The sequence below is a fragment of the Podarcis gaigeae genome (assembly GCF_964106915.1).
Source record: "Podarcis gaigeae genome assembly, chromosome: 8".
In the NCBI taxonomy this organism is placed as follows: domain Eukaryota; kingdom Metazoa; phylum Chordata; class Lepidosauria; order Squamata; family Lacertidae; genus Podarcis; species Podarcis gaigeae.
In genome coordinates, this window is record NC_139684.1 from 21878626 (window position 1) to 21892368 (window position 13743).

Consider the following 13743-nt stretch of genomic DNA (forward strand, 5'->3'; position numbering starts at 1 on the left):
CAAGTGCTCTCTCAGTGCAGGATGCCTGCAGGGTTGGACTCTGAGCAGTCAAAAGGGGAAGCAGGATGCAGAAGAGGCAGCTGTGGATTGAAGTAACAGCACCCAGAGCTCGCCGTCAACCAGTGACGATGGGAGGAGATCTAACGCCATGAATCAGAGGCCTTCCTTTTCCATCACCCCAGCTGCCGTGTTGCCTCTCAGGGGACAAATAATAATGGAGGCATCTCACCTTCCACCCCAACAACGTCTTAAGTGAGATCTTAATTTTTTAATTTTTATTTTTTTGAGCGCCTCAAAGTGCTAATGACTTAGATTAGCAAGAAAACAATCTGGGAGTTTGTCTTCCAGCCTTGCGGAAGGACGGACAGAGGCCGAAGACTGAAGCTGAGAAATTGGCTGTGACTGAAAATAGCCTAGAACGACGTCTGACTTTTAATTCACAAGTAGAATTTAGCAGTCTGAGGGTTGGGTTTTCTTTTCTTTTTTATGCTTTATATTTTTGTACATGCCCTTCCACCGGGACCTTGTAGTTGCCTGATCTGAGCCTCCTGGATGTGAGGCAGGAAAAAAAAAAACAACCCTTGCGCTGAACACAGAAGCGGCCTTGTCCTCCAAAATGGAACTCTCCAGAAGTCCTTTGTTCCAGAACAAGTTTTCGGTTGCCCGCCTGGCAGAGGAGTTTTTCTGGATCGGAGGAAGCATAGTAGCCACTCCCAAATGGAAAATGGGCCAGATGGGTAAGACTGCGAACCTGCACACATCCCTGTTCTGCTCAAGACAATAACGTCTTAAAGGCTTTGGGGCTTAAGTGGTATTTAATGACAGCTTTGTCTATTTGTAGTTGTGGGAAGGGGTTGTACAAAGTGAGATGTATCCTCAGGCAATCATAAGCTATAGTCGTTCTGCTTCTTCAGTGATGTATCCAGTGTGGTGTAGTGGTTAGAGTGTTGGACCAAGACTTGGGAGGACAGGATTCAAATCCCCACTCAGCCATGAAGCTCACTGGGTGACTTTGGGCCAGTCACTGCCTCTCAGCCTAACCTACATCACAGGAGTGTTGTGTGGTTTAAACAAGGGGGGAAGAGACTCATGCTTGCCATCTTGAGCTCCTTGGAGAAAAAGTTGGTATATGTGCAGTAAAATAAAAAATAAAATAAAATTGTCGGTTGTTACAGAAGATGTTTCAAGAACATTTGGGCTTAGAACATTTGACCTACAGTTCAGCTAGTTTGGCATCTATACCATAGATACAGAACTTGCCAAACACTGTCCAGCTTTCCTGGTTAATTTCCGGTGCGCATTTCCACAAGTGCTCACTCCCCAGCCTTAGTTTGCAGAATGTTAATTGCGCCTCTGGTACAAAAGCTATTTTGCTTTTTGTTATACAGTCCCCAGACTGGACTAAAGGACCCTACAAGCTTCATTGCAATGTGATTTTTTAAATACATGATTTAGGGATGGATGTGAACAGGAGGTCCCCCCCCCCCATGACCAATTGCATCATGGTGAAGAGGGGAGGGAGATTTTTGTTGGGATCACAGCTATGGAGGAAAGAGCAAGACCTCCTCTTCCCATCTACTGTGTGGTCCCAAAGAAGAGGTCCTCTCCTGCCATGCTTAGTGTTTAGATTAAAATAAACCAGGTGCGGTTGCTAATCACCCATTTAGAGTAATGCTGGGGTGGAGAATCTGTGGCCCTCCAGATGTTGTTCAGTTCCAGCTTCCATCAGCCCCAGCTAGCATGACTAGTAGTCAGGGTGAAGAGAGCCATAGTCCAGCAAAAGTTGGAGGATCACATATTCCCCATCCCTGTGGAAATGTCTACTTTGGCCCTGAATGAAGTTGGGTTGGCCATAGCAGTGTCACCACACATACAGCAGAGTGGGGGGGGGGGGGCAGGGAGGAATCATACTACTTAAATAAAAATGCCAAGCCCTATTCTATGCAGGAAAATTTACATTGGAGTTTTTTTTAACAATGAAACCTCCCCACCCATTTTTCCAGCTCTACATTTCCCAGGTGGGTCCGGGAGAGACTCCTACCTGAAATCTTGAAGAGCTGCACACATTAGATTTGTTTGTTGTTTAGTCGTTTAGACACATTAGATAATATTAATTTAATTTCTATACCTCTTAACAAAAATATCTCTAAGTGGCATACAGAAAACAGAAGCAGCAACAGGCAACTTAAAATGTTACAAAGATATCATTACATATACAAATGTTACATTAATACAAAGCTACTGATAAACAGACCACGACCAATTTATATGTGTCTGATATGTGTGCAGCCACTCAGGTGTGCATCCCAGCAACCCGGAAGTGGCCCGAAAAGGGGGCAGAATGGGGTGGGGCATCTCACCCAATTACCCAGAATGCAACCCCCCTGCAAATCGGGGGGGGGCCTGTACAGTGGTACCTCGGAAGTCGAACGGAATCTGTCTGGAAGTCCGTTCAACTTCCAAAACATTCAGAAACCAAGGCGCTGCTTCCGATTGGCTGCAGGAAGCTCCCACAGCCAATCAGAACCTGCAGAAGCAGTGTCGGACATTCAGGTTCCAAAGCATGTTCACAAACTGGAACGATCACTTCCGGGTTTGCAGCATTCGGAAGCCAAAACTTTCGACTTGCAAGGCATTCGGGATCCAAGGTACGACTGTATATGAATCACTATCAATTTGTTTTCCTCCTGACAAACCCTCCCTCTCAGCCTCTGGGTTCTCACCCAGGACCCACACAAACTGTCAGCTCACCCACAAAAGTTTCACAACAAGAAAAGATCCTGGAAACAGTAGTTTCCTGCTCTGGTCTTGCTTTTTATGGGCAGGTCCAAGGTGGGTGGTACTTCTTCAGGCTGCCCACAGCTGTGTCCCATTTTGCACTCTCCCCACCCAATTCCAGGTGCAGCAGGTTTGTTGAGTTTCCCAGGGGGGTGGGTCCAGAGGATGGGAAAAGGGTCTCCCTCCACTCAGCTCTTTTTTCACCCTCTGTCCTCTCCTTCGTCTCCAGCTGCAAAGGATGCAGCTCAGAATTTCCTGCAGGATGGGTCTTTAGCTAGGATGCTCTCTGGCCTCTTCATCAGCCCCAGCCTTGTAGCTGGAGTCAGCCAGGGCCCCGCCCTCAGAGGCCAGGTGGAAAAAGGCCTGCAAGTCAGGAAGCAGGTCTATCCAGGACTCACAGCCAAGATGAGCTCGAGGGACCAATGTCTGACTTGGTAGAAGGAAACTTGCGACATTTCTATCCTTGCGGCGGAGAGCATTCCAAAATTTTGTTATCACTGGATAAGGGAGTCTGTGTTACTGGACTGTGGATCTCCTGCAGCTGCAATCTACAAGCAAAGTGACCATGTAAGGACAGGGTTCTTATGCTTTTTTAATTGTCAAAAGTCCTTGCAATAGTTTAATGTTTTGTGTTGAACTGGGTCTTGGGAATCATGGTTTCAGATCCCAGCCCAGACTTGATGCAACCTGGCTCATCTGGGCATATTGTGCTGCTCATACTGTGCAGCGCTTTTGAGAGGCTTACAGTCTTGCCAGGTGCAGAGGCTCCAGATCCTGGCTCAAATTTTCACTGCGAGCTCCGTGGAGGAACATTGGGAATATAATACACGGCTCATAAGTGCTAAATAAATCATTGCACGAAAGCGGTGATTTCTGTAAGTGCAAGGAAACCTTTCCTTCGTAGGGACCAGTTCACGTTATGCTTAAGCTTCCAATGGCTCTGTTCCTCCATTCAATGCTGAATATGAGCATCGGAATTTCCCCAGCAGACTCCTTAAAGATGAACTTACGCTCAGCCAAAAGCCTTATCGAGCAAAGATTAGCAGACATTGAAAATCAACACAACCTCTCCAGGGGTGGGGGTGTCTGCTCCCCCAGGTATCATGGAATAACCCCACCACTTGGCCTTCCATCATATATGTCATCTCTTTCATCTGTACCACACCGACTTGCATTTATTCGTGCAAGGTTCAATGTTTTTCCATCGAACCTGCTGAGCCACAGATTTTCCAAGGGTTTGGTGTCTCCGCTATGCGAGTGTGACGGGAAAACAGTTGAATCTCTTCCACATATAATGTTCAACTGTCCCTTACATAGCCTAGCCAGGACTAAATTCCTGGGTCCTGCTTTACTGCGCTTGGTTGGCAGGCCTGTTGAGTCACATGCCGCACTGCTTTTGCAGGATACAGATCCTTCTGTAACTCTGCAGGTGGCGAGATTCCTGAATGCGGTTATCTCACACACAAAAACCACCAAAAAACAACATCAACAACAAAAACTAATCGGACAGTTATGATGAGAGTGCATGACGGATCTCGTCTCCAGTTCTCCTTTTTCTGGGAACCGTCCCTTGGATCTTTCCGGGCCCCAAGCTGTTATTTGTCACTGCTCAATGACCCACCCTTGCATCGTGGTGTTCCCCTTCTGTTGTTAGATGTATTGGTTTTTATGTTTCTGTGCTTTTAGGTTTGTACACATTTTATGGGCTAATAGCCGTAAATAAATAAATTTGATTTGATTTGATTTGAATATGTCAGTTTCCCTTTATTAAAAAGAAGTGTGCTTGGGAATCGCTGCCACAGGTTTAGGTGGCTTTCCAAGACCTGTTAATGGAGAAGAAGTCATCTCTCAGTGGCTTTATGGAACCTGCCCACTGAATGCCAGTTGCAGGAGAATGCCAAGAGAAGTCTGCAGTGTCTTGTGGGCTTCTTGGGGGTGCTGGGTTAGCCACAGTGGAAACAGGGCTTGGTTCTGGTCCAGCTCATATGATGCTGCAGTCATTTGCAGGTGGGACAGTGCCCCACTCATCTCAGCCAGCCCCCACCTGCCTACCTTCTTGCAACCACTTCAGGCGGCAGCATTGCCTATTAGCTTCCTCCCTCTTAGTCTCAGTGTTGGCCATTGTAGAACTCAGCAGGGAGGAGGCAGATGGGGCAAAACTAGAATGTTGGCTCTGCCTGCCTTTGGCTCTGGCGCCACCTGTTGTTGGTCTCCCTTGCCTTCTGCCCCGGTGGGTGGGGAAAAGGCGTCACTATTGCATGGCGATCCTGCATGCATAAACTAGTTCACTGTAGCACAGAGAGGAGAAAGTGTGATATGCAGCCTTGGGGGCTATGCAGAGTCTGCCTCCTTCCTTCTGGTATAGGAGTTGCTCAAAGGGGAAAATGCAGTTTTTGTAAACAGCCTGCAGCAGTGATGACACCATGTGTGTGTTTTGTGTCTCGTCTTGGCCAAGGACGGATGTTGGGTGGACAGTACCAGGCACTGACAGACAGTCCCTTCTGCAATGCGTGTCTTATTCTTCCAGTGAGAAGCAATCAGTTGCTCAGTGCTGCTTAACCTCCCAGTATTCAGAAATAAAGCCAAGTCAGCTGCGTTCTAGTCACCACCAGGGGCGGGGGCAGGGGCAGGGGCAGGGGAGAGTTTGACCCAAGCTGGTCAGCTTAATATCTGTGAATATCTTTCCCCTTCCATTAACTGTTTTATCAAATTTAACAATGTAAATTAGAAACAATGTGACATTTTAGTGGCTAATAAATGAAATATTTCAATGTTCTCTTGTAATAGCTAAAATAATGCTAACAACACAAAGATCAGATTTGGTGTAAAGATAAATCAGTACCCTATGGTGTTTTTATTACGTATTTAATTTACAATAGAGTCACAGGCAGGGATGTTGGAGAAACAGAAACAGAAATGGGAGCAGAAATTGCTGGTGTTCACTTACCCATCTCATGTTCAGAATGGAAATCAGTCCTGCAAATGCAACCAGTATTTGCTGTTGCTTTGATCCAGCAAACAATATCATCCTATTACTGTTGATTGTAACATTTTTAGAATATTCTCTCTCTCTCTCTCTCTCTCTCTCTCCTTCACCTCCTCCTCCTTTTTGAAGAGTGGGGGTAAAAAAAATCACCCCACTGTAAACAATTTTCCCTAGAAAAATATGATTTAGCCTCCAGTTGAGCTGATTTCAGCGAATGGACAAGGGAGTGAAATGAATTAGTACCTTCACAATAGCAAGCATGGCATAGCTCTATGTTCTGATAACCTCATCAGAGCGGCTGATACATAGCTCTTGCTTCAGGAGCCAAAACTGTGGATCTTTGTAGCATCTCTGATTTGCTCTCTGATGGATGCTGGGGTGAGCTGTTGGTCCAGTGGGTTAGCAAGTTCTATCAATAAGATGTTTCTGAAGACTGTTGCTTTAACAGTGCGTCGTTTTTTGTTCCGGGACACAAGTAGCTAATAAACCTCTAAGAAATCAGTGTCATGTACACCTTGTATGAATGCTCCTGTGATGCTTTCTGTGAATACCACCAGCATGGCTGCGCTTTGCTATTCTTCTGGCCTTTCTTTGCTTTCATTCTTCTGTTCTTACACCATGAGGCTGATGGAGATGCAAGGAGGCCAAGCTAAGGATCAATAGCAAAAGGGTTCTTTATTGACCACAGGTGGCTTTTATCTTTGCCAAGCCTCATCTAGAGCACTGGCATGTTAGAAGCATACCATGTCCTCTTTAATGGGCCAATTCACTTTCATTTTAAAATGTGGAATTGACTAAAAAGCGTAATATGATCTGGGGCCAGGTAGCGCTGGGCTGTGGGCAGCTTTCCAAGGTGAACCAGGAACTAGTGAGCCACAGCCCTTCCATAAAGAGGCAGGGTTGATACACAAACCCGAAGCCATTGGGCTCTCCTGGAGAGGAAGGCCTATAAAATACAACCTGTTCAGGTAAGGACCTGGCTCATCCAGAAGATCTCTTTGGCTCAAGTGTGTTTCTAACCTGTTTGGGAAAGGTCTTGTCAAAGAGTGGGCCGGCAGTAAATCACACCGTTCAAAGTTGGATTTAACTCTTTATTAGACAAAACATGATCTTCACAGACTTGGCTGAGTGTCAAGGCTAATGAGCACAGCATCTCATCCTTGGTAGGGCTGACCCCAATACTGAAAGTCCCTGCCTCCCCAGGGCTTTTTCCAAGCAATCGGAGACTGTGCCTGCATGCAGCCTGCTGTTGCTCCACCCTTTCAGCTCTCTTCTGGTTCTGGGAGACAAGCAGGGAGGGGAGCTTGCCGCGGCAGGATAGGAAGACACCTGTGACTCTTCACCAGCCTGACTCATCTCTGCCTATTGACCTCCCTTCTCCTCTGCTTCAGTTTCTGTCTCTTGAGTCTGGACTTATCCTGGCCACTGACTCTCCCAGCTCACTAAGCCCTGTTACCTCTTCAACTTCTGGCAACTATTCCCAGTCTTCTCCCTCTTCTTCTCTCTGACCACTCATTGCCATCCCACCACCACTCCCCAGCCTCAGCCTTCTTCCTGTAGGGGTTCCCCAACTGGTTCCTCCTACCATCCCTCTGCATCCAACCAGTCCATGGCAGTTCTGCAGCTCAATGGTAGGTCATCTGCTTTGCATGCAGAAAGCCCTAGGTTCTATTCCCAGCCCTAGGTAGGGTTGAGAAGACTCACTGCCTGAAACCCTGCAGAGCTGTTGCAAGTTAGTGCAGATATTACTGAGCAGGATGAATCAGTGTTCTGACGCTGTACAGGGCTGCTTCCTGTGTTCTTTGGACTCCCTGGATTAACTCCCACCTTACCTCTGACAGCAGCCTGCATCTCAACCCTGACATCTGGGAATCTTGGCTGTTGTGTGATGATGCCAGTAATAAGAAAGGAAAGTGGAGGAACTTCTAATGGGGTGCTTACAGTGCGAGCAAATTACCAAAAAGCAGTAATGGCTACTTTGGAATGAGTGACTAGTGGCATTGCTCAATCGTGCTGAACAAAGCAATTTGGAAAGTGTTGTTAAGGTATCTTTGCCCTCTTGATCCACTTGTCCTGCCACCTTTTTCTGCTTTTTATTCCGTGCGCAAAGCATTAATAACAGTGGGAAAGTGTTATCTGAATCAATACCCACCTTATAACAATGACTCCTGACAGTGAGAAGCGGAGTTCAAACCTTTGGGGAGGAGGGAAACCTCAATTGCATAGTTTTCTATCGTACTGTCAGTCATGTATTCAGGCAGTTTAGCTATGAATGCCAAGCCCCAAATATCAAATCTGGAGGATTAGAGCTGGACCCGTTCTTTGCAGTTGATGTCTTTGCAGCTAATTCCATAGTAACTGGTAATGCCCCCAAGGAACAGAAGCCTTACTTGGGCACTAAAACACTTGTGTGATGTGGGAAGAGCATGATTGTGGTCCCACTACCCTCTATGTGTTGGAGGAAGTGGAAATGGCACACTGCCCCATCGATCTCAGCCTGGCCTGTCAGCTCCCTTCTTCGTAGTCTCAGTGTTGACCATGGAAGGAGAACTTAAGTAGAAAACTCTGCCCCTTGCCTGTTTCTTTATTTGTGCTGGTGGCCAAAGAATTATAAGCTAAATTTGTGTCTTGGCTTTGAAGGTTATTTCTGCATTAGTGCGGCTTATAGTGAAAAAAAGAAAATTACTACCTACGTACTACATTAATTCACATTTGACAAATGATGTATGCAATGGAGGAGGAGCTATAGCTCAGCCACAGAGCTTGTATGCAGAATGATCTAAATTGGTGTTTCCCAAACTTAGGTCTCCAGATGTTTTGGACTACAATTCCCATAATCCCTGGCCACTGGTCCTGCTAGCTAGGGATGATGGGAGTTGTAGTCCAAAACAGCTGGAGACCCCATTTTTGGAAACCCTGGTCTAAAACCCTGGAGAGCTGCCACCAATCAGTATAAGCAGTACAGAGCAAGATGGACCAGTGCTCTGAATGGTTATAAGGCAGTTTCCTATCTATCTTCCAGTAAGTGAATGTGAATGTCATGCAAATCCAAGTATGCAAATTGTTATCATCTTATTGGACAAGAAAAAATGATGCATGCAGATGGTGCATCAAAGGTATGGAAAGGCTATAAGTACAATGAAAGCGAGGTATGTTGAAAGTTGAACAAATTAGCGGTGGGGCACTCCTTGTTGGGGGCACTGTGCAGTCTAGGGGCGCTGTGCAGCCCTCTCACAATTTTATTTGCTGTATTTGAATAGGCTGCTCAATTGCATTCTTAATGGATCATAAGACAAGCTATAGACTAATGCACTGGTAAATCACCAAATTGCTTTTCTTCCCAAGAGTAGGATACATTTCCACCAAACATGGATAAAACCACCTTTGGGTGGTTGATGCTTCTAGTGTTTATCTTTTGCGCATTTGCCAGTCTTTGTCCTACCACATTTAAAGCCATAGGCAGAACTAGTTTTGAGTGTTTCTTGTTCCAGCGCTTAATATGCAGTTCTTGCCCAGAATCTGCATAAGTCTTCCATCTTCCTAGTCTGGAATTCTTTTCAGCAGCTGGCTGTCTCACACTGAGAGGCAGTCAGGATCCAGTGTGCTATGGAACCATGTTGCTGTTAATTTTTAATGCTCTCCCTTCTGTACTAAAAAAGAAAAGTTCTAAAGCAATTTGCCCCGGTGTGTCTTTCTCAATTTCTATACGCTTACCAGAATGCTTACAATAATTCATGTGGCCCATGGGGTGATTCATAGGACTAGACTTCTACACTTTTTTTTTGTAGCTACCTCCTCCTTCTTCTCTTAACCATGATCACACATAAACATTGTATTGCCTTCAATGCATTTTGGCAATGCATTCTTTTTAAAACAACTACTACTGAATGGCTGGGTTGTTGAAGTGTAAGTGTTATCTTATGCATTTTTGGTGTGGTTTTTATACTGTAAACCGTCCTGTGATCCTAGGAATATAAATTAAATTCAATCAATTAATTGTCATTATTTCTTTCGCTCTCATTTTCTCTCTTTGTATAGTGGAAAAATGTATGAGTTCCATGCAAGCCGGTACTCAGATGATCAAACTCCGAGGCAGTTCCAAAGGTCTTGTTCGCTTCTACTACCTGGACGAGCACAAGTCATGCATCCGCTGGAGGCCCTCGCGAAAGAACGAGAAAGCCAAAAGTAAGTGTGTGGTGCACTATGGAGGGGGCTGCCACTCCACTCACATGACTCAATTCTGTGAAAGCATTTTGTTATAGGAATTCTACGGTCATATATATATATATATATATATATATATATATATATATATATATTCATAAGTGTACAAGGCAAACACATACATAAGTATATAAACCAAGTACAGTGGTACCTCGGGTTAAGTACTTAATTCGTTCCGGAGGTCCATTCTTAACCTGAAACTGTTCTTAACCTGAAGCATCACTTTAGCTAATGGGGCCTCCCACTGCCGCCGCGCCACCAGAGCATAATTTCTGTTCTTATCCTGAAGCAAAGTTCTTAACCCGAGGTAATATTTCTGGGTTACCGGAGTTTGTAAGCTGAAGCGTATATAACCTGAAGCGTATGTAACCTGAGGTACCACTGTACCTGAAATAGTACAGGAGAACAATCCTGAAGCCATTTTGACTCTCTCAAATTGACCTCAAATATTTCTCTGCAAGGAGGAAGGAAACGGGGAAAGCTTTTCAATTGTGTTTCGACTGTAGGTGTAGGGGCTTACACCTCCCTGTAAATACAGTCTGGCAAGTATCTGTTAAGCTGAGCACACAGAGATTCAGGAAGTATTTACCATCTCAAAGGAATGGCCAGGCTACCCAGAAAAGGCAATCAGATAAGGCATTATCAGGTATCCTGGCAGACAGGAGAGAAGCAACACACTCAAATTTCTGCTGGGGACCACCTCTTTCTGTGATGTATGTATGATATTTTGGGGGGTGCTCTTGAGCTACAGGGTATGCAATTTCAAGTGTCTATATAAGAGCTTGCACACCAGTGTTCTGGGTTCCTCTCCTCCCTCCCTGCGTGGGGTGAGTGGGGGACCCTGTTGCAACAGTTTAATGAAGATCAGGCTTACTAGCTGCTTTGCTTCTCAATATTCTCTGGCCTCTGTTATTTTCTCCTACCGATAAAGAACCTACATAAGGACTATACCGGCTCTTGAATACCCCATAAGGGAAAAGGGAGCACTTTTTTCTTACAACAATTTTAATTATACAAGGACTGTTTCAAGGTCCCTCAAATGAGCATTACAGAGCACAGTGATGTTTCTCTCTGGGCATTCACCAAGCAGGATTGCACATCCAGTCTGGATTCCCTGCTGCGGGGGGGGGGGGGCGTAGCCACACATTCAGCTGTGCACATAAAACAACTAAACATGGGTCTTGCCAAATGCAAGGTGGTTCTTTTAAAATGAGATTCAGAAGTAATACAAAACACAAGTGAGTGAGAAAATTAAAGATTTTTATTCTAAACAGCAAGCAATATATACATACCAAGCAAGCACTTTGATCTACCACTTGGAAGCCCCCAAGAAGTGGTGAAGTGACTCCCCCAGGTAGACTTTAGTTTGCACAACCCCGCGGCCAATCAGCCCGTGCATGAGTTTCTTCCAAAAATTCTGTCCACAACCAACTGATTTATAGCTAGCTAGCCTGTGTGGCTTGCCTGATTGGCTACATGCAGATCATTCATTACTGGCTACATGCATATCATTCATTAGCCACCCCCTCCCAATGCCTCACTTTCTCAAAACAATGTCCAACTTCAAAGAGGGTACTCATCACTATCTCTTCCTCCTAACTGATTAGGACATTATAGGCTGTTCTCATGCCATCAAAGAACTTAAGAGACAAGGAGAGGGAGAAGGAACAGAGGCAGGAAGAGGGCAACTGTGTCTGATCACTAACTCCTCAATCTACAATTTCTCTTCTGGATAGGTTGCCCATACAACATGTAATCTGGGGCAGGGGCCCTGAGTAACACAATCCTTGGGTTTCCAAATGATAATTGAATGCTCAGCAGCCTAGCAGTCATGTACCACAGTCTGGCAAATGGCCCCAATTCAGAGGTGGGTGGGTGGGATAAAAATCAAACTCAGACCAGGTGTCAAATGTGGGATGGAAATAGTTTCTTTATTCAAGAGTGAGTCTTTATTCCAACCTTTTGCATGATTGCTCAGCCCACCTCCTCACCTCCTCGCCTGATTTTATTCCCCCCCCCTCCCCAGTCTCTATTGATTCGATCCAGGAGGTCTGTGAAGGAAAACAGTCAGAGATCTTCCAGCGCTATGCGGATGGCAGCTTTGACCCCAACTGCTGCTTCAGTATCTACTACGGAGACCACATGGAGTCTCTTGACTTGGTGTCATCCAGTGCAGGGGAAGCTCGGACGTGGATCACTGGCCTGAAGTACTTGATGGCTGGGATTAGCGATGAAGACAGCCTGTCAAAGCGTCAGAGGACTAGAGACCAGTATCCTTCAGTGGAGGGCGGCGGGGGGGGGGGGCGTGGTGATGCACTGTTGGCCATGCAGTTTTGATGGGCACCTTGAACACGAGTTCTTCAGCAGCCCCCCTCCTTTCATCCTCACTTCTGTTTCCCCTACCCATTTGCTTTTTCTCTTTGGGCCCAACCCACACCATCACCCAGAGGAGAAAAGGGCAAAGCAAGGGAAAGATGTTGCTTTCTTTCCACATTCCTGTCACCGCCAACAGCGCAGGTGAGCAGAGAGTGACATTAGGTCACTGCCAACTAAGTCCTGAACACAGTAGACCCATTGACACAAGTGGACCTAAGTTAGCCATTTCTGTTAATTTCAAAGAGTCTACGCTGAGTGGGACTAACATTGATCACAGCTCATTGTATTGTTAAAGGAGCATTTTAGGAATTCTGTATTGCACACACTGCTTCTTTGGTTTTATCTGCCTGTATTTTATAATGCGATTAAGGAATGTCATCATCATCATCATCGTAAACAGCAGCAGCAGCAGCAGCAGCAACCTCAGGGCACAGACAAGAGCAGAAGGACGTAGGGTTGTGGCTTTTTGCAGTGGGCCCCTGGTTGGGGCCTTGGCCTTGGCAGATGTCCAGCAATGCCAAACCCTGACACTAACCTTGTGGGGTGTGTAACATGGGCAGTCAAGCATGTTCTTCCTTTGAACCCCTCCCCTCAAAAAAAAGTTTTTATATTTTATATCCACCAAAGCCCACAATATGTTAGTGAAGAAGGACGATTACTTCATGGCAGGACACCTACTTTAGAAAGTCCCAAATCCTAACACTATCAGGTAAATCTTTTCTCAGGTAGCTAAGCTAGGAAGGACCTCCCTCTGTCCAAGGTCTTGGGGAGCCTCCCCAAGCAGCACTAGGCAAAACGGAGCAGTGGTCAAACAGCAGCAGTTTGTTTGTCATGCCCACTGAATGGATGGTCCCATCCTGTGGCAGAAAGCTTGATCAGATGGCCTTCCACGATTTTGTTTCTTCCTGATTTAATTGCTCTGTGGCTTTTGAATCCCTTTATTTCTATAGTCCCAGGGAAGCAGCCTTCATTCCCTTCAGCATCTTCTCCTCTTTGCTTACCATGGCAGAGTTGTCTATTCTTTTTTCCTTGACTCCTGCTAAATGTGGTTGAAGCAAACCTTCGACGAAGCGGACAAAAATGGCGATGGCAGCCTGAGCATCAACGAGGTGCTCCAGCTGATGCATAAGCTGAACGTCAACCTACCCCGGCAGAAAGTCAAGCAGATGTTCAAGGTAAGGGCACTCCATTCACAGCCGCATCTCTACAAGGCAGACTGCAGGCACTCGGGGGCGATAAACTGCAATATAAACACTGAACAGACAGCTCCTTTTCCTGTTGGGCTCTTTTTATGGCTGCAGCCCTGGCAGACTTGTTTTTCTTCATCCTTTCTACCACCAGATGTCCTCACTTTCATGTCTATTGTATGTTACTGGCAT

The 13743-nt window shown here is 45.8% G+C and overlaps 1 protein-coding gene across 1 annotated transcript in view; it reads left to right on the forward strand.

The window, feature by feature from the left end:
- The first annotated feature begins 384 nt into the window (after window positions 1-384).
- Window positions 385-13743, forward strand: part of PLCH2 (phospholipase C eta 2) — a 115423-nt gene continuing 102064 nt past the window's right edge. The window contains exons 1-4 of the mRNA XM_083752912.1: window positions 385-737; window positions 9803-9949; window positions 12015-12268; window positions 13420-13539. Of these exons, the coding sequence (XP_083609038.1) occupies window positions 617-737; window positions 9803-9949; window positions 12015-12268; window positions 13420-13539 (642 nt within the window). The 5' untranslated portion in view covers window positions 385-616. The remainder of the gene's footprint in view (window positions 738-9802; window positions 9950-12014; window positions 12269-13419; window positions 13540-13743) is intronic.